Here is a 27,332-nt window from a genome sequence, read left to right as displayed (position 1 = left end):
TCCTAAGAGTTGGTGAGGGTTAATATGGGACTCTAGAAGATGGGGCAGAGTACAGTAAGGCTCTAAGCTACTTATTCCTGGAAGCTATGCTCATTGGCTCCTGTATCCCACTCATTTTGAGCTTATAGCCCATGAAAACTCCCTGACCTTTTCCCAAACAAACAAGGAACGGAAGTAGAAAAGGAGATTATTGAAGTTGGGGAGTTGAGAAATTGTGGAGTCAGTTCATTAGAGGGATCATTAACATGAATATTGAAGTCTTCAAGGATGATGGGAGAGGATGGATGAGCCAGGTACTGATGTCCCAATTGATATCATCATCTACTTGGAGCAGTAAAAGAAACACATGGATAATTATAATGGCGAACAAATGGCATTCAACAAGGTCAAAAGGGCTACATGAGTGAAGTCAAAAGAAGGCTGTTAACTATAGGGTGGGCCAGGGAAGGCTTCATGTTGGAAAGAAGGCTATGGAATATTAAAAAAAACATTGCCAAGATAGAATAAACAGAACGTTGTCACCTAATTGCCTGTAGGATAGGAGAAGCCGTTGATAGGGCACTGGGACTGGAGTCAGGAAGATCTGAATTGAATCCCAGCCTCATTTACTAGCTGTACACACTTAGACAAATCACTTAATATCTTTGCCTCAGTTTCTTTAACTGTAAAATGGGGATAATAATAGGACCTACCTCGAAGGCTTGTAGTGAGAATTAAATGAGAAAATATTTGTACAGTGCTTAGCAAAGTGTCTGGCACATAGAAATACTAGCTATTGTTGTTGTTGTTAATCAGAGATGCCTGAAGTTTTAAGCCTGGGTGACTGGTGCAATGGAAAAAATACTGGCTTTGGAAACAGAAGGTTGTTGATCAGTTATTTTCAGTTGCATCTGACTTTTCATGGCCCCATTTGGGGTTTTCTTGGCAAGGATACTAGAGTGCTTTGCCATTTCCTTTTTCAGCTCATTTTCCATATGAGGAAACTGAGACAGACAAGGTTAAGTGACTTGCCCAGGGTCACAAAGCCAGTAAGTGTCTGAGGCCAGATGTGAACTCAGGAAGATGAATCTTCCTGATTCTAGGTCAGAGATACTATCCACAGTGGTCTTGGGTTTAAATCCTGTTTCTCATCCTTATTGCCCGTGGGACCTTAATTTCCCTGGGCTTCAGTTTCCCCATCTGTAAAATGAGAAGGTCATAAATGACTGACTTTAGTTATAGCATTATGATCCAATGAGCCTATCAGCGCCATCCCTAGAAATATGCAATGACTTTAGGTCTTCCAGGACATATCCCTCCCATTAACTTCAATTCAATTGAAGAAGCACTGAGTAAAATAAATATAAATTGATTTCAGTGGCTGGTTAGAGAAGTAATACCAACTAAAAAACCAGGAAAGGCCTCTTCTAAGAGGTGGCACTTGAGCAGAGCCTTGAGAACCAGAGATTCCAGGTAAGAAGTTAGAACATCCCAGGCTCAGGAGTCACCCTGTGGAATGACACACTTATTGGAGATGGAATGGCATGTCTATAGAACAAATTGATTAGCTTGGCCAGGAACATTATGAGTAAGGAGAGTGATGTGAGATCATCTGGGAAAGATGGGTTGGATCTAGGTTAACAGAAAAAAGGAATTTAAAAACTTGATCCTAAAGTCAATAGGGAGCCACTGAAACTTCTTGATCAGTGGAGTGACATGGTCAGAACTGTGCTTTAAGGAATATCAGTTTAGATCTATGTGGAATATGAATTGGAGAGGGGGAAGCCAGTTAGGAGGCCATTTCAATAATCAATTGAGAGGTGATGAGACCTTGGACTAGGGTGGTGTCCGTGAGAGTAGAGAGGAATGCAAGGAATGTATTTGAGACTTGATACATATTTGACACGGGGGAGAGGGAGAGTCAAGCATTGATTACTATTGGGTTGCAAATCTGGGTAACCCAGAAAGATGGTATGCCCCAAAGAAGGAGATAAATTGGAAATAGAAGGAGTGGGTTTAAGGAGAAAGAGAATGATTTCTATTATGAACATAATTGTGTTTGAGATACCTAGGAGTCATCCAGGTGGAGCTATCCAGAAGGCAGTTGCTGACGCATGACTGAATCTCAAGAGAGAGATGAGGTGGGAATATGGAGATCTGGGAGTCATCTTTCCAGAGACGGGAGTTCCTTACTAATCACAGATTTGAATTAGTTGAATTATTTTGTAAAAATTCACTGTGTTATCTCCAAAATCCAGCTATGGCATGATTGTTAATTTTTCCCCCAGGCTCAGGCTACATGAAGAAAAAGTGATTAAAGATCGAAGACATCACCTCAAGACATATCCAAATTGCTTTGTGGCCAAAGAGCTAATTGACTGGCTGATTGATCGAAAAGAAGCTTCTGATAGAGAGACAGCTATTAAACTAATGCAAAAATTGGCAGACCGGGGTATTATTCATCATGGTGAGTCAGATTTTAACATTCACTTGAATAAATATTAAATCAACAGATCAATTTGAGGGGAGGACATCATTTCTAATCTTAAAGAAAAAATCAGAATTTTTCATATTCATCTTTAGTTGACAAAATAATGTGTTTGAAGTTTCTCTTTCAGACTATTTCCTTGAAATTGCTTTTCAGTGTTTTAGTTCCTTTGTCCTCCTTGCAGAGGAGATGAAAATAAATGATCTGTGGTTCTCCCAACACTTTTTAGATTTCATGTTTTCATGTTTTAAAGGCATATGCAATGTCTCAGCATTTCTTTCACAGTATATTGTAAATGCACAGTCTGTGATACCTTGAGATAGCTAGGTGGTGCAGTGCTGGGCTGGGAGTCAGGAAGACTCCTCTTCTGAGTTCAAATCTGACCTCGGACACTTACTAGCTCTGTGACCTTGGGCAAGTCACTTAAGCCTGTTTGCCTCAGTTTCCTCATCTATAAAAAGAGCTGGAGATTGAAATGATAAACCATTCCAGTATCTTAAAACCCCAAGTAAGATCATGAAGATCTGGACACAGAAGAAAAATGACTCAACAACTATGATACCTTAAACATGTCTGTAGTAACCATTTCATAAATGTGTATCAAATTGAACAGAATTATACTGAACACACACATACAACCCTAATTTAAACAAGTTTTTCTTTCAGGTACTAATCTTCTACCAGCCCTTGTTATTCTCCATAGACAATTCATTTTTTGCTTTAATTATTCAATTTCATGCTGTATGCTCTACAGACGCCTGTATAATTGCTCATTTGTCTGCTTTGTGTTGAGTCTAAAGAACGGAACCATGACAAGAAAGTTAAAAGAAATCGAGCATCAGAGAAGGATTACCTAATTTTCCCATAGTCACACAGCTAGTAAGTGACAGCCAGTATATATGTATTCTCATCTGATGATAACCTTAGGGTCTTAATGCATGTATAATTCATTCATAATTGTGGGGAATGGAATTTTTTATTCCACACATATTATAATGATTAACTTATAATAGAAGTATATCAGCTTTCTCCACTGAATTTCTTCTGTATGTATATTGTCTTACAGTGTGTGATGAGCATAAGGAATTCAAGGATGTCAAACTCTTCTACCGCTTCAGGAAAGATGATGGAACCTTCCCTTTGGACAATGAAGTGAAAGTATTCATGAGAGGACAGAGATTGTATGAAAAGTAGGTTGCATCATAAATCCTCTACTCTATTCTTGATGATTCTATTGGCCAGAAAGCCCTTTTAGAGAGTAATGGGGTGATTTGGGGGGGCAGTGAGGTGGTACAGTGGATAGAGTACTGGTCCTGAACTCAGAAGACTCAACTTTGTAAGATCAAATCCAGCCTCTGACACTTACTAGCTGTGTGACCCTGGGCAAGTCACTTAACCTTGTTTGCCTCAGTTTCCTCATCTGTAAAATGAGCTGGAGAAGGAAATGACAAACCACTCCAGTATCTTTGCCAAGAAAACCCCAAATGGGGTTATGAAGAGTTGTTACATGACTTAACAAAGGGTGATTTTTGTACTCCTTGATGTTCAGTGCATTGCATATGTTTTCTATGGAAGCGTTACTTAATTGTCCTTTTTAATATAAGCAAAACAAGCCACTCACTTGATTTTCTTCTTGCAACAAAAAGGAAAAGGAAATGGAGTTAGGAAGATTGCTTAATAAAAAAGATTATTTCAATTCTATGTCCTATAATGAAATAGCTTTAGCAAATTTCTAAAAGCAAAAGAAAAAAAGAGAAGCTTTAAATTTCTATTAAGAGTAAGAACTGGGGGCAGCTAGATGGCGCAGTGCTTAAAGCACCGGCCCTGGATTCAGGAGTACCTGAGTTCAAATCCGGCCTCAGATACTTGACACTTACTAGCTGTGTGACCCTGGGCAAGTCCCTTAACCCCCATTGCCTGCAAAAAAAAAAAAAGAAAAGAAAAGAAAAGAAAAAGAAAAAAGAGTAAGAGCTTATTTGTAGATACAGATTTTTTTCTCAGTTAATGGCTATCAAGTAGTTGGGATACATGGGGATTTTTCTTAGGAGGAGGGTTCTAACTTGGAATAAAATGATACTGAAGAAGACTAACAGCACAAATATCCCTTAGTACTGTTATTCAGCCCTTGTTGTTATTTGTCCTTTGTTCTTGAAGAGAACTGTGACTTTAAGGAGGTGATATCATAACTTGCAATGAATTGGATATAAGTGAGGAAGGGCTGTTCAAGGTCACCAACCTCACTCTCTCCTCCAGAGCCATCTGGGTCCAGTGGAAAATATATATCAGGACACCTAGAGATGACCCCAAATGTTTGAGACAACCTGAGTTAAGTGACTTGCCCAGGGCAACACAGCCAGTAAGTGTCAAATGTCTGATGCCAGATTTGAACTCAGGTCCTCCTGACTCTAAGGCCAGTGCTCTATCCACTGTCCCACCCAGCTTGAGTTCAAAGCTGACCTCAGATTCTTGATGCTTACTAAGTGTGTGACCCTGGGTAAGTCACTTAACACAATTGCCTCAAAGATCTGGGGCCATCTCCAGTCATCCTGATGTATAACTTGCCACTGGACTCAGATGGCTCTGGAGGAAGGAGTGAGGCTGGTGACTTTGCACACAACCCTCCCTCAATTAAATCCAAATTCACTGCAAGTCATGACATCACCTTTGTGATTTCATTGTTCTCTCTTTAGCCCTAATGAATGATGATCTGCTCATAGATCTTCAAACTGGTTATTGCTGCCAAGACCCTTTCCGCTCTTGTTCTGGATTCCTAACATTGGTTGAGAAATGTTGTCTAAAGCGGTGCCCTCTCCCTGTCTCTGAAAATAGAATTTATTGGGAGGCAGCAAAATGTGGTACATAAATAAGCAGCCTCACAGTTGTCCAAGACACGTAGGATCAGGCTGTGGGACCCTAGGCAAGCCATTCCTTATTTTACAGAGGAGGAAGTTGAGTCAGGCAGGGGTCAGGTGACTTGCCTAGGGTCATGCAGCTAGCAAGTTTTTGAGGCACAATTTAAATTCAAGATTTCCTGACTCTAAGTCCAGCATTCTATGTGCCATCTGGGCTGCCACCTTAGTGCCCTCTGGCAACTCTCTAGGATCATAAGCTACAGAAAAGTTGCTCATACACTTTGATGAAGGGAGTTTCCTCACTGGGAGTCCCCTAAATCAATGAAGTCAGTGATTTGAAATGATTCTTTCCTTCTTCTCCCCATAATTAAAAACCCCAAATTAAAAAAAAAATCACTTTATTAATAGTTCAAGATTGTTATCATGATAAAGCAGCATTCTCAGGGCCTGCTGGGTTGTATTTGAGTTATTTATTCCCATATTAAGTCATTTCAGACTATTGTGGTCTTGAGTTCTTGCCTTTGCTTTTTATAATTTTTCTGCATCCTTTATTTATTCATTCATGAATAATAACTGCCATTTATTTAGCACTTTAGAATTTGCAAAGCATTTTATATGCATTATCTCACATGAATCTCACAACAACATGGTGAGGTGGGTACAGCAAATGTTATCTCCATTTTGCAGATAAGGAAATAGAGGCTTAAAACCTTGTCTCAGCTGAACCGAAATGCATAGACATTTTTTACACACCTTAGGACCAATTTAAAAAGGATCAGTGTGCTGCAGAATAATGGTGATATTGATCAGTCTAATTTAAGAAATGAGGGAGATCCAGAGGGGTAGAAAGGGAGGGAGGGAGGGAAGAAAGGAGAGAGAGAGAGAGAGAGAGGGAGAGAGAGAGAGAGAGAGAGAGAGAGAGAGAGAGAGAGAGAGAGAGAGAGAGAGAGAGCGCGAGAGAGAGAGCGCGAGAGAGCGAGCAGTTGGAACCATTTATATCCACTCTGTGAGATAGGCAGAGATTCTCAATGAAATGAGTTATCAATTCTCATTCATCCTGCTTCAGCCTTTCCCCTCCCCTCCCCTCCCCTCCCCTCCCCTCCCCTCCCCTCCCCTCCCCTCCCCTCCCCTCCCCTCCCCTCCCCTCCCTTCCCCTCCTCTCCCCTCCCCTCCCCTCCTCTCCTCTCCTCTCTTCTTCCCCCTCCTGGATCTCCCTAATTTCTTAAACTGCTCTAGTCAATGTAACGATCACCCTGCAGTGTACCCTACTAGGCTGTGAGATGGGGAGGGCAAGGATCATTACCCCAACTTGACTGATGATGAAAATGAGGTGGAAAGATACTGTGTAACCTGCCTAAGATTACCACAATGAGTAAGTATCAGTCAGAACTTGCACCCAGCCCTTCTGACTCCTGATTACTTCTCATTCCACACCACCATACCCTCTCTAATTTGTTTGCCTTGTTCTCCATGTTTGTTTTGGTCCCCTGTTTTTGTCATCATTTGCTTTGTGCTATTAATAGTTCTTTGTGAAACTGTGGTTTCTGGTTGAGGTTTTACTGAAACTTGCTGAGTGTTTGTTCATGTGTTTACATTGTCTTTTCTTTATATTGTTGCTTGGAGTTTGCTCACATGGGGGAGGAAAGTGTCTCGAAACAGAGCCAAAGTTGTCTTTTCCCTTCCTCTTTAGTTGATGTATGGAGCTGATTACCCCAGCTTCTGGGTGCTAAGCATATACTACCTAAGAAGAGGCATGCTGATTTATAAAATGAGGAATGAGTATGACTTGTAGGATAAAGAGCTACCATAGTCCAGTTTATCCCTCTTGCTCCTACTCCTGTTATAGATGTCCTGGCTGGCAGCTGCAGGGAAGGCTGGCTTTTGGACCACTTCCCCCTGCCAGTTGTAGAAGGAAAGTCTGGAGATTTAGGCATAACATAACTTAGGTTCCTCAACTATTTGGACCAGATAGCCTCTTCAGCTATCGACCTCTGTTCTTCTGATCTTTGGGCTTCACATTCTGAGGACTCTTTCAGAATGTCTTTCTTTATCTAAATCCATAAGAAGGCTTATTTTTATTTTTCAATCCAGAGGCATCCTTATCAGTTAGGATTGGCAAGCATTTCATTTCAGATAACTCTGTAGGTTAGCCTTCATTTATGCATCACAGACTGAGGATTTGAAGCTAAAAAGTGCCTGAGAGATATCTCACCCAACCCTTTTCATTTTATAAATGAGGAAATTGAAGGACAGATAGGTCAGTCACACAGGACCTGATTTCTGTTATGATCTTGGAATCAGGAGGAAACTGCAGAGTAGCACTCAGCCAAAAACATAAAGGAAAATTTGCAGACTGCAGTGAGCCTTATGACGAAGTTTCTGATTTCTCTGAGCCTATTCTTTCATCTCTAAAATGGGAAAAATAATCCTTGGTCTGACTTCTTCACAGTCATTAATAACAAAAGTAGTTCTCATCTCTTTAAGGTTTCCAGAGCACTCTGCCTCTCTGGCTGAAGCACCACTAACATTCCTAGATTCTCAGTTAAGACATACAACTACTGCTTAACAGACATTGTGAACAACTTCATCACCACTGATTGTTCCAGAGCTCCCCAGCCCCAATATTTCCTTTTTTTCCTATTCATCAAATTTGGTTCTAAATAACTTTAGGCTGTTTCCAAGAAAAACATGGAAACTTAGAGAAGTTAAATAGGTAATATAGCTAGTGAGCTTCCAGGCCAAGACTATAACCCAGGTCTTCTGATTCTAAGGTGGTTGCTCTTAGCACCAAGCACACCTATTGTAAGGAAAGAGCTTTGTAAATTTTAAAGTACTTAGGCATTTATTAATCACTATATAAGCAGGCATTGTGCTAAGGCTGGGCTTACAAATATAAACAAGTAACTAAGAATTAACTTCACTTAGTAATCAAGATAATACTTACTGCATCTACTCTACCTTCCTTTCAGTTGGCCAGTTAAAATTGACAGGTTAGAGAAACCTTGAAGTTTCTGTTATCTCTTTGTACTCTAGACCAGGGCTTCTTAAACTTTTTTCACTCTCGACCCTTTTCCTGAGATATTTTTACATGACCCCAGGTATATAGTATATAAAATGGGCATACAAATCAAACATTTGCTGCCAAAATTTTGTGATCCCCACATTCAGTTACATGACCCCATATGGGGTCCGCAGCCCACAGTTTAAGAAGCTTTGCTCTAGAGTTTGGTCTCCCAGTTCAGTCTGAAACATTACTGGTCCAATTTATCCATCAGGGTCAGGTCTTAGAAAGAGCAAGTTCTCCCAGCCCAGACTAAGAGAAGGTAGAAGGCTTTATATTTTCACTGATCATTTCTCTTGGACTCTACTCTTGTTTCTGAGGAAAGGGGACAGGCTAGTTCTTCTACCTGTGATTAATCCCATGTCCTCCAGTATTTTGCCCATTTGATTCTTCCCTCTTTCATATTCAGTCTCTCCCTATTCACTGAGTCTTCCCCTCCCAAATTCATTCGTTCATTCATTCATTCATTCATTCATTCATTCATTCATTCATTCATTCATTCATCTGTCTGTTTATTTATTGGTTAAGCAAACGAGGTTATTCTTTGCCCCCTTTCTTACCTAGCCTTAATCACTGAACAGGCCTTTAGCTTAAAAAGGTCAAAGTCTCCCACTGCATGTGGGGCCATCTCTAGTCATCCTGATCTATATATTGCCACTAGACCCAAATGCCTCTGTAGGAGAGAGTGAAGCTGATGACTTTGCACAGCTCTCCCTCACTTAAACCCAGTTCATTGCAAGTCATGACATCACCCCGATGTCATTGCCCTCTTCAAAAACAAAGACAAACAACAATCCACTGAGTATTTCTCACAGCCTAAAACAGGCTCAGTGTCATCCTTAAAGACTCTCACTTTATTCTGCCTTTCCCTCAAACAATAACTTTCTATCTTCTCTTTTGCTGACAAATTCCTGGGAATCCTGTTTCTATTCTTGCTATTTCTCTCCTCCCATTTACTTCTCAGTCCCTGGCTGCCTAGCTTCTGGTCTCATTAATGACCTGAAACAGCTCGGGCCAAGGTTACCATCCATCTTTTGACCTCTAAAGCTAATGTTTTTTCTCATTCCTCTTTCCTTTACCTCTCCATAGCTTTGGATAGGCAACTAGTTGGCTCAGTGAATAGTGTTGACTCTGGAGTCGGGTAGACTTGTGTTCAAATCCTGTCTCAGACACTTATTAGTAGCAAAACTCTAGGCAAATCACTTCTCTATCTGCCTCAGTTTTCTCATCTGTAAAATGAGGGTAATAACACCTATCTCCAGAGTTGTTGCAAGGACAAAATGAGAACTTTGTGAAGCTCTTTGGAAACTTTAAAATGCTGTTATATAAATATTATTTATTATTATTATTAATTATTATATAATTGGGTCTTCATGATAAACTTCATCCTCTTCCATATCTTCTTTAAGCCCCCTGAGCTAATGTGAAGAGAATTTTTGCATCCATAAACACTTGACAGGCTCTGATTTCTAAAGCCTGTCCTTAACCTGAGGTGATACACCCTTCACTTTGCCACACTTGGCATGGAAAAGACATTAAATATCTTCCAATGCTTCTTTCGAAACTGGACACTGTTTGCAGCATGGTCTAAATATGAGCACTCATTTCCATAAAGCTTTAGTTTATTACTTCTGCAAGAAAGACAAGAAGACCCCAAAGTCTTTTTTTTTTTTAAAGTTGTGCAGACTTTGATACAAGACTTGAGGGAGATTCTGGAGTTGGTGAAAGAGGAGGGGAAAGTGTGAGATGATTACAAATGTCTAGAACAATAAGAATACATAGAATTGAAAAGGGCACTTGATAGAAGTATTTGGAGCAAAGGAAAATAGCAAGAGTTTAGAGAAGGGATAGAAAGTCTTAGTGAGGAGATATCCACCTCCCCCCCCCCCCATTTAATGCTCAGCCTAGTTGAAACAGCATATTGGGATTGTTGTTAGTATGGGGACTGCCTATTATTAACTAGATTGTGAGTAAATCCATTTATCTAAAGATGGTGCTGAGAGGTAAGTCTGGCTTTGTTGCTCTAGTTGCAAAATGAAAACATCCCTGGTTAATTATAGCCTTGTACAAAATAAGATGGGGAGGGAGTACAGATCCATTGTTTGCTAAATGGAGAAAAATACCAAATTAACAAGAAGCAAGTACTTCTTAATTTTAGTTCTTTAAAAGGGTCTTTGAAGCTTTAAAGGATAAATAAAAACACAAGTATGCTGTGTTTGAACAAGGTTTTAGATGCTGAATAAATTTTATTTTGGGGTCAGTATAAACATTTGTAGAGATCTGTTTAATTTAACTGGACCTGTTATTTGATTCATGTGTGAGGAACTTCCCAATGTGAAAAATCCCATCACTGATGTACATTAGCAATTTATCTGTAATTTATTAATCAATCAACATGAATTTATTAAACTTACTGAGTGCTAGGCTCTGTTCCAAGCACTAGGGGTATACAGAAAAAACAAAAACAAATCTAGTACCTGCTATTAATGAACTTACATTCTAATGTGAGTCACAGAATGCTACCCCAAGCATTGAGAGTTTATAAATGACTTACCCACAGTCACACAACTAGTATGTCAGACATAGGACTTGAATCCAGATCTTTCTGGCTCCAAAACTGGTCTTCTATGCATTATAAAATTCTGTGCCTCAATAAGACTTATATTATTACAAATATATTTGAATAATAATATTGTAAATGAAATTTGTATAACATTTTAAAATTTGCAGAAAATTTTACATGCTTTCCCTTATTTGATTCTAGACATATACCCTCAGAAGACTTTTATCCCAGTTCTACTCTTATAGACAAGTTAGGTTCTCTGTCAAGGCTACATTTTTCCTCAGAGTTATAAGGGGCAAGGGTGATTCTTTGATATTATGAACTCCATCCCCTATTCTAGTACATTCTCTCTAATATCACTTGCCAGTGATCAGCATTTTAGTTTCAGCTAGTCAATTAAGATCAATTAGTTTTTTACAAAGGGACATTTGCTGAGAAGATATAGCAGGAACAGAGGCACAAATATCATCCCCAACACCACCTCAGTTACTAGGGAGAGTGGGCTCAAGCTAAAAGCAGTTTCTATAGAGCATTTGCCCCAAGTTGCTTCTGAATGTGGTATGGCCGATAGGACAAGGCTATGGGGTCAATCCAGTTGATCTGAGTCCTGAGGCTTTGCTGGTAAACTATAAATTCTGCCTAGACTCTGATTTCTCATTCTCTCATGGTTTGCTCTCCTGACTTTTTGAAGCTCACAGGGTCACATCCCAGTGCATTAATTAAGCTCATACCATCAAAGTCTAATCCATTCCACTTCCAATATCCCTTCGCCTAAGGCAGGAAAGAATAGTTACAACAGAGACAGAAGCAACAGAAGAACCACACCCCCATGGATCACATAGTGGCAGCAGCCGAATGAGGTCTATCTCCCCAACAGGAGATTTATAGCAGTCCTTCCTTGTCAGAGAAAGAGAAAATGGCTGGGCTGATTAGTGCCTTTTGAATACATTCCCAGTTGTGATTCAGCAACCAATTGAAAGGTTCCTTTTCTTCACATGGTAAGTAAACTGGAAATAATCCCGAACATGCTCTGAATTGAGGAACAGGGCCTTTCCATTATATTTTATTACACCCTGAGCCTCTCCTGCAAGTATCAGCCCAGCAGGCCAGACATATTCATAAAGACAGGTTTCACAGCAATGCTATGAGGCAGAGACTAAGGCTCCCCCACTCCCCTTCCCCATTCACAAATTAGGAAACTGAAGCAGTGAATGAAGTTCAATGACTTGTCTGTCTCAAAATCAGTGTCAAGAATGGCATTTAAATCCACATCTTTCTGCCTCCAAATCTAAAAATGAATCCACTTTGGCAGGCAACCCCTTGAATTACTCATTTAAATCAAAAGAAACTCTTTCTTTGTCCTTTCCTTGCATCTGCTTTTACCTAATTCCTGGTGTCCCCCCAGAGAGAAGGACTTTGGACTTGTAGGCACTAGTTACCATTTCCTATAAAGGCTAGCCCTTGAATTACGTACACTAATGGAGGAAAGCAGGGTTGCCGATTTGAAAAATTACGTTTAAATGTGCTTTTAAAATTTTTAATTTGGGACTTCCAACTGGATGTAACTATAGCTGATATTCTGAGAATTTATGACACTTAAGCTTTGTGGGGAAGAAAGCCATAAGATAGAGGATCTCTTCGCAGAGTTGTAGAAAATCTTCCCCATTTTGCTCCACTGCTTGGAACTTTTCCAGGCCAGGACTCTATGCTGTGTATTGCCATTAGTCTGAGAGCCCCAAACACCAGCCTAACACTAATTGCTATAAGCTTGTTGTATTTTTTAAAAAATCCTTTCCTGAGTTTGGGGAGAAGATAATTAAGCCATTTGGTTTTAAAGATCTCCTGCTGGGTATCAGGCCATAAGGAATAGTCAAAGTAAATTGGAGATAATTGTGTTAGCAAAGTACTTTATCATCTAACTGATTAATTATCAGTTGAGCTTAAAAGCAAGCTTTGTGTAAATGAGTTTAGCCTTACCTACCTCTCGTCCCTTGAAATGGTCATTATGCTCAGAAATAAAATAGGTGATGAGTTTAAGATAGAAAATAGAACCAGGGCTGAATGATCTGCCAACGACCAAGTTTGGAGAGTCTCATAATTTTGTTAGCAACTTTAGGAATTTTTTGGCCATGCAAAAATTATGGAAGATCTCCTACTCAACTTCAGAGAGGTTTTAATCTTTGATCTTTTTGAGTTATGGGAAGATCAAGGAGCACCAAGGAGATCATAGATCTTTAAAAATCAGGATATGTGATGTGGTTAATGTTGGTACTCACGCTAATAGGAGTACTCTTGTGCAGATTACAATTTGTACAATCCATATCTTGTTCAACTATTAACCTTGTTCTCCCTCAAATCCTCAATATTTTGCTATATTAGCTTATTACCTTTGCTATTCCACCCTAGGATCTTTAAACATGTATGTATGTGTGTATATGCATGTATATATAAACACATACATAAATGTGCACATTCATGTATGTTTATATCTAAACATATAGATATAGACACACAAATGCAGGTATGTACAAGTATGTGTTAGCTATTTTCATTTATTTCTTAGGGTTTTTTTTTTTCTTTTCCATTTCAGTATTCTCTTAACCAAACCTACAAACAAACCTACAGATATTTGGGGGAAAAAACAAAACTATCTTTCATCCCCTCTTAGGTCTTTGCTTTTTGTTGGCCAAACATCTTCAGAGTGTTTTAGTGATTTTCATACAACATGATTTTAAGTCTTATCATTTTGGTAACTCTTATCTTTATTCAGTTCGGGTGGTCAATATCCTAGGAATGTTACCTAAAACTGAATCCAGTATTCTGACTAGCTCCCAATATAGTCAGAATGTCACCCCTGCCTTTGGATGGAAATTTCATTTCCTTTAGGCTGGATTTAGTATTTTGAATTTTTGTTTGGGTTTGTTTTATTTTTCCTTTTTAAAAAAAATCGAATTTCCTGGTTATGAAATCACAATTGCATATAGCTTTTTGGGATACAGATTTTGAGTGGTGAATATGGACAGTAGCTAAAACTGTTGCTGTGGAATTAGTATTCTTCATTTTATATGAAACTAAGACTCACTTTTCTTTTAATGTTCCTTTTTTTTTACTTATTGTAAACTTAATCACCTACAAATTAACATTTCAACATATAAAAACTCAAGAAGTTTGAATAAATAGTTATTAAAGAACTGTATTTTATATATATCAGATTTTAAAAGTTTATAACATAGCTGATCCATTTGTGTCTCCTTCGACACTTAATTTTCTTCTGCATTTTAAACATTGTTTTAGTTATGCTTTTTTTCCCATTTCTATCACTACCCACTAAATTACCACCTCCACCCCCTTTATCTGACTACAAATCCTCCCTTGTAATAAATGTACATCTTCTAGCAAAACAAATTAACACATTGGCCATGTCTGAGAATTAATATTCTCTCCAGAGCACAGAAAGCCCAAACCCTTCTCAGAGGAGGGTTTCATCCTTCACAGGCAGAATAATGGTTTCCTTTGCTTCTCTTTCCCTATAGTGTTCTTCCTGTTTCAGTTTTCACTCAATATATAAACATGTGAAGCTTTGAAGTTCCCCTGTGATGTACACACACTGAGCAGCACGGCAGAAAGAAAAACTCATTGATTCTGGAGCAATGGTCACATTCGGCCTCTGGATCCTCCTACCTGTTTGACCTTGAGCCTTAACCTCCTTCAACTATAAAATGAGGCCTGTGAGGTCCTTTCCGGCTCTAGACCTTTGATCCTATGTGCATACTAAACACCCCAAATGTACTTCTAAGGGGCAGCTAGGTGGCTCAGTGGATAGAGTACTGTGCCTGGAGTCAGGAAAAGATGTGTTCAAATCTGTCCTCAGACACTAACTAGCTGTGTGACCCCAAGAAAGTGATTTGACCCTATTTGCCTCAGTTTCCTCATCTGTAGAATGGTCTGAAGAAAATGGCACACTATGCCAGTATCTTTGCCAAGAAAACCCCAAATGGGGTCACAAAGTGTCAGACATGACTAAAACGCCTGAACAACAACAAATGTACTTCTAAGATATTCCAGGGCTGCCAGTCATAACAGTTCCTTTTGTCCTTTCCTTCTTTGTCATGCAGTCTCTTCCCCTTTTGGCTGAAATTGAATTTCTTGTGACATCTGATTCAGCTGTATTCATGGAAAATTGACTTTAGCATCAGCTCCCACATTTTGCCTAACTCTGGGTAGTGTGCTGTGACAGGGAAGAGCTACTGAATGGAATCCCTGGCTTCTTGTAAACCACTGTTCAGATGCCTCATAAAACCTTTTCTAATTCACCTCACCCCTAGGTCTTAGTGCTTTTCCCCTTCTCAGATGGGTCCATACTTAAACTTTGTGTTTACAAAACAACAACAACAACAAAAACAAAAACCCCTTAGGTACATGTTATATCCCCCAAGTATGATATAAGTTCCCAGGAAGACAGAAATATAGACACAGACATACCTATACATATACAAATGCACATATTTGCTTGTTTATTTATATTTATACACAGGGCAGCTAGGTGGCATCTTGGCTAGAACATGGGACCGAGAGTGAGGAAAACATCTTCCTGAGTTCAGATCTGATTAGACATTAGCTGTGTGACAAGTCACTTAACCCTGTTTGCCTCAATTTCCTCATCTGTAAAATGAGCTGGAGAAGGAAATGGCAAACCACTTTTATATCTTTACTAAGAAAACACCAAATGGGGTCACAGAGTTGGACACAAATAAAAAATGACTGAAATATGTCTCTATATGTGTATAGAGAAATATTTCAGTCATTTTCAGTTGTATATATGTATTATGTATGTATGTTTATGGTTGTATATGTGTGTATACAGTTGTATATACAGTTGTGTATATATACATATCAGTTGTATGTATGTAGATATGTGATAGAGATATATCTATATATCTCTCTATACACACATATAGATTTACATGGATAAATGCATTCTGTGATCTAGGCAGTAAACACAAGAGACACAAATATAAGCAAGGTAGATAACCCCTACCTTCAAGGAGTTTATATTCAAGCATAGGGCAACTTCACATAAAAGACAGCTGGAAAGAGACTTGAAAAGTTCCCTCAGGCAGCATAATTTCGAGATGGGCAGAAAACAAAGTAGAAACCTAGATCTGGGCAATATAGAATCAGCTATCAGAACCTGGGCTGGTTCCAGGAATGGAGTCTAAGTTTCTGGTGGGAATGGTGGCCACATAGTTTGGAGATGATCCAAAAGACACATTAGCAGACAAGCTCCTTGAGATCAAGGACTGTTTTTGCCTTTTTCTGTACCCTCATTTCTTGTCAAGGTACCTGGTATATATGTGCCTTTATTCCTATTAATAAAGAAATTTGTGTTGACTGACAGCTATTTGAAGGATCATGGTGAATAAGGAAGGGGACTGGAAAAGGACAAATGTCTCAGGTTTTTTGTTTTGTTTTGTTTTGTTTTTCTGCAGGCCAATGGGCTTGACTGCATTCCTGGCAAAATTCTGGAACATGTTATTAAAAAGATGGTAAACATCTAGAAAAAATAGGAAGCAGTTGTCAGTCCTGGGGCATTAACAAGAATCTCCATGGTTTCACAAAGATCGTGTCATGCCAGTCTAGCCTTATTTCCTCTTCTGACTGAGTGATTAACCTGGAAGATAATATTATAGATGTCATTTACTAAATTTAGAAAAGCATTTGATAAATTCCATCATGCTATAGCCCTGTAGAAAAGAGAGAGATGTGGTCTAGCTTCAAGTATATTTGAGTCATTGTTAATGATTGCTTGTCAGAATTAGAAATGTATTGGCTCTGTGTGGTTTAACATTTTTATTATTAGCTTGGATAAAGCCATACATGACATGCTTATCAAACTTGGAGATGACGCAAAATTGGGAGGAAAAACTGTCACTGGATGACAGATTCAGAATGCAGAAAGATCATGATAGGCTAGAGTAGGGGGTTGGCAAAGAGTGGCCAGTGCCCAGTGATCGTTTTTGTACAGCTAAAAATGCTTTTTATATTTTAAAATAAAGTTTTACTGTATTTTAAAAATGTACATACAAAAATAGGCAGGCTGGAATTGGTCCTCAGCCCATAGTTTGCTGACCCGTTGGCTAGAATGGTGATCTGAATTTAATTTAAAATAATTAATAGGGTTAAATATAAAGCTGTATATTCTTTTAAAATTTTTCTTAATTACATGTAAAGACATTTTTTGAATTCCAAATTTTTCTCCCCCTTTCCCTTCCCTTCCCTTCCTACTCCCAAGGCCAGCAATCAGTTTGATATATAGGTTATACATTACTATCATGTTAAACTATTTCTACATTAATCAGAAGAAAAGAGAAAAAAACCACAAGAAAGAATAAACAAGGACATTAACCAAAAAAACAACAAGAAAAGTGAAAATAGTATGCTTCAATCTGCATTCAGACTCCATAGTTCTTTTTCCGAATGTGGAGAGTATTTTCCACTATATGTCCTTTGGATCATTGTATTGCTGAGAAGAGTTAAGTCCACGATAGTTAATCATCACCAAATGTTGTTGATACTATGTACAATGTTGTCTTGGTTCTGCTCATTTCACTCAGCATCAATTCATGTAAGTCTTTCCAGGTTTTTCTGAAATCCATCTGCTTATCATTTAGCACAATAGTATTCCATTACATTCATATGCCACATGTGAGATTCAAAACTGGATATATGGAGCATTAATCTCCCCCTTTGAACTTTCCCTTTTATATATATATATATATATATATATATATATATCCCAGGCCAATAAGAAAAGGAGCCTCTGAGCTTTAATCTGTGAGGGATTTGTTTTTATTGCTTGGGAATTAGACAACAAAGGTGAAACCAATTAGGGAAATAAGGAAGTAGAAATACAGATGAATAGTCTTAGATCTAAATTTAGTCTGTTCAATCCCAGAGATTAGGCTGGTTTGAAGGAATTTAGGATTTTCCTTTATAAAACTCACCGAATCCCAAACTGCCCACCAGGCGCAAACCAGCACACCCAAGACCGAACACCAGAGCACCACCACAGCTAAGTCAGCAGCCAGAGAGAGCAAACTTCCCTTCTGTTCCCGCTCTCACTTTTAAGTTGGCATCCTGGAAGTTCCTCATGTTCTTACATTTTCTTGCCCAAAAGGGGAGGTCCTTCAAAAGCCGCTTCAGTGGCACGTACAATCTTTCAAATAATTCAGCTAAAACTTCCAGTATTGATCTTTGCCACAAATAATTTTTACCACACACAACTTGTTTAGCCATTCTCCAATTCCCCATCCCCTCAATTTCCAATTCTTTACTGCCACAAAAAGAGCAACTATGAATATTTTTGAACACATAAGCCTTGTATTCTTTTAAAAAATTTTTTTTGCCCTATTCCTCCTCAAAAGTGTTTTGCTACTGACTGCCCCCTCTCCTGCTCTACCCTTCCTTCATTCACCCTTCCCTCTGTATCCTCTTCCCCTCCCACTTTTCTGTAGGGTTAAATAGATTACTCTTCCCAATTGGGTGTGTGTGTTATTACCTCCTTGAGCCCACTCTGATGAGGTTAAGGCCTTTGAGCTAATTCTCTTTTCTAAATTTTTCTTCCTCCCTCCCTCCTCAACTCTCCCTATGAAATCAAGCAATTCAATATATGTCATACATGTGGTGTTATGCAGAACATCTTCACCTTCCTTGAATGTGTTTTACTTTTTACGGCTCCCTTCCCCAAACTTTCCTTCCCTCCTTCCCCTCTTCTCCACCCCCCCCCCCGCCCCCAATCTCCTTCTCCTCCCACTTTTCCTCAGGTCAAAAATATATTACTATACCCACTTGAGTATGTATGTTATTCCCTATTTAAGCCAGTTCTGATGATTGTGAGGTTCACTCCCTCCCCCTCTCCTTCACCTTCTTCCCCTCCCCTCCATAGGCTTTTTTCTTATTTCCTTCATGTAAGCTACCTCTACCCATTCCACCTCTCCCCTTCCTCCTCCCCCAGTCTCTTCCTCTTACCCCTCACCCCTATTTTAAAGATGTCATCATGGGTTAGCTAGGTGGCACAGTGGACAAAACACCAGCCCTGGACCCAGGAGGCCCAAACCCCAAATCTGGCCGTAGACACCAGACAACCCACCCTCTTTACTCCACAAAGGACAAGGATACACAAAAAAGAAATGCTTTACAAATACCATCCCTTCATAATCAGTTCAGACCTGTGTATTCCTTACTGAAAAAGTTCTTATGAGTTGGAAATGTTATTTTCTCATGTATGACTGTAAACAGTTTAACCTTTTTTTTGTTTTGTTTTGGTGAAGTAATTGGGGTTAAGTGACTTGCCCAGGGTCACACAGCTAGTAAGTGTCAAGTGTCTGAGACTGGATTTAAACTCAGGTCCTCCTGAATCCAGGGCTGGTGCTCTACCCACTGCGCCACCTAGCTTCCCCCAACAGTTTAACCTTTTAATGTTCCTAGTGATTTCTTTTCCCTGTTTACCTTTTTGTGATTCTCCAAGGTCTTGTATTTGAAAGTCAAATTTTCTATTCAGTTCAGGTCTTTTCATCACAAATGCCTGAAAGTCCTCTTTATCATTGAAGTCCCATTTTTTTCCTTTGAAAGATTATAATCAGTTTTGCTGGGTACATGATTTTTGGCTGTAGTCCCAGTTTTTTGCCCTCTGAAATATCATATTCCATGCCCTCCGGTCCTTGAATGTAGAAGCTGCTAGATCTTGCTTTATCCTTATTGGAGCTCCACAGTATTTGAATTCCTTTTTTCTAGCTGCTTGCAATATTTTCTCCTTGATCTGGGAGTTCTGGAATTTGGCTATAATATTCCTGAAGGTTTTCCTTTTGGGAACTCTTTCAAGAGGTGATCAGTGGATTCTTTCAATTTCTATTTTACCTTCTGCTTCTAGAATATCAGGGCAATGTTCCAAGACAATCTCTTGGAGGATGGTGTCTAAGCTCTTATTTTGGTCCTGGTTTTCAGGTAGTCCAATGATTTTCAGATTATCTCTCCTGGATTTATTTTCCAGGTCAGCTGTTTTTCCAAGGAGATATTTCACATTGCCCTCTATTTTTTCAATGAATTGGGTTTGCTTTACTATGTCTTAGTTTCTCATAAAGTTATTAGCTTCCATTTGTTCAATACTAATTCTTAGGCAATTATTTTCATCAGACACCTTTTTTATCTCTTTTTCCATTTGACTTTTCAAACTGTTGACTTTTTTTCTCATGACTCTGCTGGATTGCTCTCATTTCTCTTTCTATTCTTTCTTCCCTCTCTCCACATCTTCCTTCCATTTCTCCTACTTTCTCTTCAAAGTCCCTTTTGAGAGCTTCCATGGCCTGAGACCAGTTCATATTTTTCTTGGAAGCTTTGAATGTAGGGGCCCTGAGGTTGTTTTCCTCTTCTGAGGGTGCACCGTGATCTTCCTTGTCACTGAAGAAACTTTCTATAGTTCTGAACTTTCTTTGCTTGCTCATCTTTTACTTGACTTTTAACTCCCTAGTATCCCCAGCTTCAGAGGGTCCCAGGTGTTTTGGTTTGAGGGAGAGCAGGTTTTTATCTCACCTGGCCTGTTCTCTAGTCTAAAGATAACCTCAAGCCAACTTGCTAGTTAATCAGGCAGCAGAGCACTGTGGTGGTTTTTAGCTTTGATGAACCTGTGCCCCTCCCCCACCTGGGCCTCCCACTGCTCAGGATTTCTTCCTGGTTCCCTGCTCGGGTGGGACAGTGAATTTCTCCCTAGGCTGCAGGCTCAGTTCCAGAAGATGCTGGTTCTGCAGCTGATTCAGAGGCTTCGGGATAAATTCCTTTGGTGCAGCATGCCTGGGGTCTCTGTTGGTGCAATCACAGGGTTGGTCTTTACTTGCAGCCCAGCACAGCCCTTCATCTGCAAAATGAAGGTTGTTCAGTTGTGTCTGTCTCTTCGTGACCCTATTTGGGATTTTCTCGACAAAGATACTGGAGTGGTTTGTCATTTCCTTCTCCAGTTCATTTTATAACTGAGGAAATGGAGGCAAACAGGGGTAAGTGACTTGTCCAGGATCACACAGCTACTAAGTGTCTGAGGCCAGAATTGAACTCAAGAAGATTAGTCTTCCTGGCCCCGGCCCAGCATTCTATCCACTTCCCCACCTAACTGCACAAACTAAGGACTTGTATTTAATGGTCACTGAGGCCCCTCCCAGTCAGAGATCTGTGACCCTCCAAGCCAGAGGGCAGAATGAGAAGCAGTGAGTAGAACCCTACAGAGACAGTTTTTGGCTTGAGGTAAGGAAAAACCCTCTACCAGTCAGAGCACTCCCAAAGTGGAATGAGTTGCCTCAGACAGGAAGTGTTGGGTTCCCCCTTACTGGGGAGCTTCAGGCAGAGACCAGGTGACTGTTTGGAATTGGAGAGGGGTAGGGTTTGGACTGGCTGGCCTCTGAGGCCCCTTCCAACTCTGAGACTCTGTGTTCTTTGCAATATGAACAAAAATCTAATTTATACACCAGCTAATTATTCTCTGGTTCACCTAGAATACCCATGTCTTTAATTTTGTAAAAAGGAAAAGAGATTTGTTCAGTCAATAGGGGACACACCATCTTTGACACAAGAGCATAATGAAATTGCCCTTTAATTGTTATTTTTAGACAAAAGAGGAAGTTGATTTAATATCATGCAACAGTTAATGTAGATTAGCCCTAAGGCTAACTCCAATAAATGAATTTCCTTGCCTAGGGAAGTGAGCTGGTTCACTAAGAAAAGGAAATGAAAAGAGGAAGATTAAGATCATACTATTAATGATGGATTTCTATACCAAAGGCAGTCAAACTGCTCAGATTATATAATGTCATATATGGTTATTCACTTCAACAAATGTTTTTAGAGCTCACCATTTGCAAGGGATTGTGTTAGGCACTGGGGATACAGAAATGGAAAAAAGATTGCATCACCCTTGCCCTCATAGAGCTTATGATATAGTGAGGAGAGTGAGACATGGGTACAAATTTGGAAATTAGGATACACTAATTAGAAAATGAAAAACTCCAAGGGAGAAGAAAAACAGAATCACATTCAGCTTTAAAGGAAAGAGGAATTTAGGAAGGCTTTCTGGAGGCAGTGACACCTAAGTTGGGCTTTGGAAAGAAGAAAAGGATTTCAGTAAGTAGAGATGGGGCCGAAGAGGCAAAATTGAGGAGGTTTTTCAGGCTTGAGGGTGCCCATTCACTGAGGGAAGAGAAGGTCAGTGTACTACAGATTTTCTGGAGCATAAAGGGCACTAATAAAAATAAATAACGATTTAAAAGTTGTTAAAGTGCTTTACAATTATTGTTAGGTTATGTCTTGTGGTCCTCAGGACAGGTTGGTGAGGTGGGTATTAGAGTTATCACCATTGCCCTTTTAGAGATGGGGAAACTGAGGCTCAGGACTTGCTACACAGCTAGTAAGAGCCAGAGGCAGGATTTGAATCTAGTTCTCTCCCAACCACAATCCAGAATTCTTTCCTCTAGCCGGGAATTTTAAATCTGGGGTTTGTGAACTTGTTTTTTTTTTTTTAAATAATACGTTTGATAACTACTTCAAGTATGATTGTTTTCCAGTATACCCTTAAGCATTTTATTTGTTGTCATTCAGTCATGTCTCACTCTTTGTGGTCCCATTTGGGATTTTCTTGGCAAAGATATTGAATGATTTGTCATTTTCTTCTCCAGCTCATTTTACAGATGAGGAAACTAAGGCAAACAGGGTTAAGTCACTTACCCAGGGTCTCACAACTAGTAAGTATATGAGGCTGGATTTGAACTCAGGTCCTCCTGACTTCAGGCCCAGCACTCTATCCACTATGCCACCTAACTGCCCTAGCCCCTGCATTTTATTACTATCTTTAAAAACTTGATTCTGAAAAGGGGTCCATAGATATCACCAGACTGTCTCAGGGGTTCCTGACACAAAAAAGGTTCAGATCCCTTGCATCCTGCTACTTATTTTTTAATGCTCTCATTCTTGTGAGCTCCCAAAAGAAAACTCTCTTCCCTTTATTAGAATGTAAGCTCTCTGAAGGCAAGGACTATCTCACTTTTATGCATTTATCCCCAGTGCCTAGCACATTATGGGCAATTAATAAATGCTTTGTCCTTCATTTACTCAATTTTAGATTTAGAGCTGGAAAGGATCTTAGAACCCAGCTAATCCAACTCTTTATTTTACAAAAGAGAAACATTAGTCCAGGGATATTATTGTCACTTTGAGACCACATAGGTAGTAAGTGGCAGAGACAGAATTCAAACCTAGGTCCTCTGACTCCAAACCCCAGGCTACTTCCTATTCTTGGAGAAGGGGAATAGGATGAAATAAAACTGAGAAGAGCATGAAGAGAAATGCCCAAATGCCACAAGCAAGATTACCTAACTTGCTTTTACCCTGGGCTAGCAGCCAAGTCTCTATTTTGAAAGAGGATTAAGTTGGGAAAACTGTTAAAATACAAATGATAATATTTAAAACGTAGGGACATAAGGGCATTAATAAGCTTGTATAATGCCTAGTGTTCATTAGATACTTAGGAGTATGTTAATATTATTATTAGCAATCACATCCTGCATTTGTTTGAGTTTTTCTAATTTTTCAGACTGTTTAATATACTTGCTATCTTAGTTTTGCTTTATAACATTCAGATGGAAAAGATAGGGCATTTGCCATTCCGTACTTCCCTGTCCCCCCATGTAAAGAAATTGAAGCACAGAGAGGTTAAGTGACCTCCTTATGGTTGCCCAGCTGTGTCTAGAACCAAGTTTCCTGACTTTCACATATGTGCCATCCATAATAGGAGAATCTTGAATTTTTAATTTTGTGCAGTGAAAGATTTCACATGACTGTGTAGAGAAATCCTCATTATCACTAAAGATAATCAGTTCCTAAATTCATCATACACTTGTTGTCATTGTTGTTGTTTAGTCATGTCCAACTCTTTCTGACCTCCATTTGGAGTTTTCTTGGCAAAGATACTGGACTGGTTTTCCATTTCCTTCTCTAGCTCATTTTACAGATGAGAAAACTGAGGTAAACAGGGTGAAGTGACTCACCCAGGATCACACAGCTACTGTCTCAGGCCAGATTTGAACTCAGGAAGATAAGTCTTCCTGACTCCAGGTCTGGCACTCTATCCATTATGCCACTTAGCTGCCCCTCATAAATAGTATTGTATATGAAATCATAAATCTAATTACATATGTTGTTCAGTCATGTCCAACTCTTCATGACCCCATTTGGGGTTTTCTTGGCAAAGATACTGGAGTGGTTTGCCATTTCCTTCTCCACCTCACCTCATTTTACACATGAAGAAACTAAAGCAAACTGGGTGAAGTGACTTGCCCAGGGTCACATAGCTAGTAAACATCTGAGGCTGGATTTGAATTCAGATCTTACTGACTCTAGGCTTGGCACTGTATCCACTGTGCCACCTAGCTGCCCATCATACACTATACTGAGTAAATCAGTTTAAAAGGGCTGTCCTTTGTCTGCCAGGAGCTTATAGAAGATGTCTGTCTGAAAGATGTAGACAGTATACAGGCAACCTTGTAAAACATCAGTAACTACCCAGTGAAATGCTTATGAAGTACATGTATGGTTTCCTAGTACAGGAAGAGGACTGGAAATCAGAGGACTGGGATCTAGACCAAGAGCAACCCCTAACTCGTCCTGGGATATAGCAGAAGCCACTATAGCTCTTGCAAACCCAAATTTCCTCATTTGCAAAATGAAGTTGAATTAGATGATGGTACCTAAAACCTTTCCAACTGTAACACTCTGTGACTCTTAAGCATTTTGTTCTCATTAGTTTGGTTTTGCAATCTGTAGCAGGGAGAATGGAAAATGAGAGTTAAAAATGGGGTCAAAATACAGAATGGTTTGAAAGAGAGTTCAGACACTGGTATGGAAGGCAGGCCCTTATCTATAATGGCCTTTAGAGAAGAAGATGAGTCGCTCTTGGCTTTTTAGGAGGTGCGAGAAACAGGATATCTAAGAAGAGGGTTACCAAGTGGTGATTTTCCTGGGTTTCTTAATTAGCACAGCTATTCAAGGAAGTAGATGATGCCTTGGTGGAAATACATACTTCCAACAAAGCCTGTGGGAAACAATGGACTAATTTCTTTTCTTAAAGGCAAGGGGGAAGTGGCTCATAATCCTTTCTAAAGGTGGCTAAGATTAATATTTGCTAATGACTGTGCTGTGGACTGATATCTCTCCAGCGCTATCCGCTTGCCACATGAGAATCCACCTTGTTCATTCCTGAATCAAGCCTCTCTATTTGGAATATCTGGGGCAGGCCCTGGACAGAAGCATCTGACACTGTGGCAAGCTTCCTTGCCATGATCCCTTCCAGAATCCTGGAAAGAGCATGTGTTCATTTATTTTCTTCTCCTCTCTCCTTCTCCCCCACCTCTGCCAATAGGCTGATGAGTTCTGAAAACACACTCTTGCAGCCCAGGGAGGAAGAAGGCATCAAGTATGAGCGGACCTTCATGGCCTCGGAGCTCCTTGATTGGCTGGTTCAGGAAGGAGAGGCCACCACAAGGAATGAAGCCGAGCAGCTTTGCCATAGGCTTCTGGAGCACGGTATCATCCAGCATGGTGAGGAATTCACTGTGAATTTACAAAGGCTCATTCTTAGCAGGTACCTCAAACCCCTTTGACTGGTGTTTGGGGGGGCCCTGAGAGACAAAGAGAGGGCAAATTGGTGAGTGGCAGATTGCTAAATCAATGGAAGGACCAAAACTGATCATGATCTCTGTGGCTATTCCTGCTGAGTCCTCTCCTTTCCCCTTTGCCTCAGTCACTTGCCACTAGACCCAGATGGCTCTGGAGGAGAGAGTGAGTCTGGTGACTTTGCACAGCCCTCCCTCACTTAAATCCAATTCACTGCAAGTCATGACATCACCTCCCTATGTCATGGTCCTTTTTGAGAACAAAGGACAAACAACAACAACTCCCTTTTCCTATCTCTCAAATCCTAATTTATGATTTCCATCTTATTTTGGAGTTCTACAATATTTTTAAAACATAGAACTAGGAGGAAACATCATTTGATCAACATTTCTTGAATGGCCATTTTGTGCAGGGCACTCATTGTTTTAGGCATGAGTGGGTAAGGGGAGATTACAGAAACATTTCAGACTCTTAAGAGAAGGGGATGAAATCAAGGAACAAGCTTCGATTAAGCCCTACTGTGTGCTGGGTAATGTAGTCCCTGCTATCAAAAAGTTTCCATTCTATGAGGGAAGACAACATGTGCAAATATAAGTTTGTACAAAATATATAGAAAATATATGAGAAGCAATGTAGGGTAGAGGATAGAAAGCTAGCTGCATTGTCCTAGATCAACATTTATTAGGCACCCATTATATGCTAGGCACTCTGCTAGGTGGTGAGTGTACAAAGACAAAAACGAATACTCTCTGCCCTCTAAGAACTTGCATTCTATAAGGAAGAACAATCTGTATGTGTGTACACATATATACATACATTATATGTATGTATATGTATTTATACATACCTACATATATACGTATACCTAATATACATTTTTGTTGTTGTCACTTTTCAATTGGAAAACTCCTCATGACCCCATTTGAGGTTTTCTTGGAAAAGATACTGGAGTGGTTTGCCATGTCCTTCTCCAGCTCATTTTATAGATAAGGAAACTGAGGCAAACAGGGTTTTAAGTGACTTGTCCAGGGTCACAGAGCTAGTAAGTGTCTAAGGTCAGATTTGAACTCAGGAAGGAGGAGTCTTCCTGATTTCAGGCCTAGTACTTTCCCCTATGCTGCCTAGCTGCCCAACATACATACATGCATATATATATGCATACATACAGACCTAATATATGGAAAATGCACAAGAAGCAATGTGGCCTAATGGATGATGAGCCAATCTAAGACTCAGGAAAATCTGGTTTCAAGTTTTGCCTCTAAAACATACTTGCCGTATGACCCTGAGCAAAGTGATTTTATCTCCTAATACCTCGGCAATCCTCTGAGACTATACACTGCAGAACAGATGCTGAGCTTCATTGGCGGAAGGAGTCTCCTTACTGGAAATGCCCTATACCAATGAAATTACAGATCTGAACAAAAAAATACAAGGTAATTTTGAAGTTGAGGTGGGTCAAGAGGAATCAGGAAAAGGGTCCTATATAGGATGAGGCTTTAATTGAGCTTTCAAAGAAACTAATCATTAACTGTATAATACAATGTAGATTATAAAGTGTAATATGAGAGGAAATATTGAGTGATATACAAGTTCAGGGGGAGAGAGAGAAATCACTTCCAATACGATATCATTTTCTCATTTTACAGATGAAAAACCACAAGTCATGAATTTATAGCTGGA

At 39.6% G+C, this 27,332-nt stretch overlaps 1 protein-coding gene across 1 annotated transcript in view; it reads left to right on the top strand.

Moving 5' to 3' along the window:
• Positions 1–27,332, top strand: part of DEPTOR (DEP domain containing MTOR interacting protein) — a 172,035-nt gene that overhangs the window by 61,323 nt on the left and 83,380 nt on the right. Inside the window, exons 2-4 of the mRNA XM_043978971.1 lie at positions 2,268–2,446; positions 3,534–3,657; positions 25,396–25,574. Of these exons, the coding sequence (XP_043834906.1) occupies positions 2,268–2,446; positions 3,534–3,657; positions 25,396–25,574 (482 nt within the window). The remainder of the gene's footprint in view (positions 1–2,267; positions 2,447–3,533; positions 3,658–25,395; positions 25,575–27,332) is intronic.

Source organism: Dromiciops gliroides, chromosome 1 (genome assembly GCF_019393635.1).
Source record: "Dromiciops gliroides isolate mDroGli1 chromosome 1, mDroGli1.pri, whole genome shotgun sequence".
Lineage (NCBI taxonomy): Eukaryota > Metazoa > Chordata > Mammalia > Microbiotheria > Microbiotheriidae > Dromiciops > Dromiciops gliroides.
This window is presented reverse-complemented; position numbering and strand designations above follow the sequence as displayed.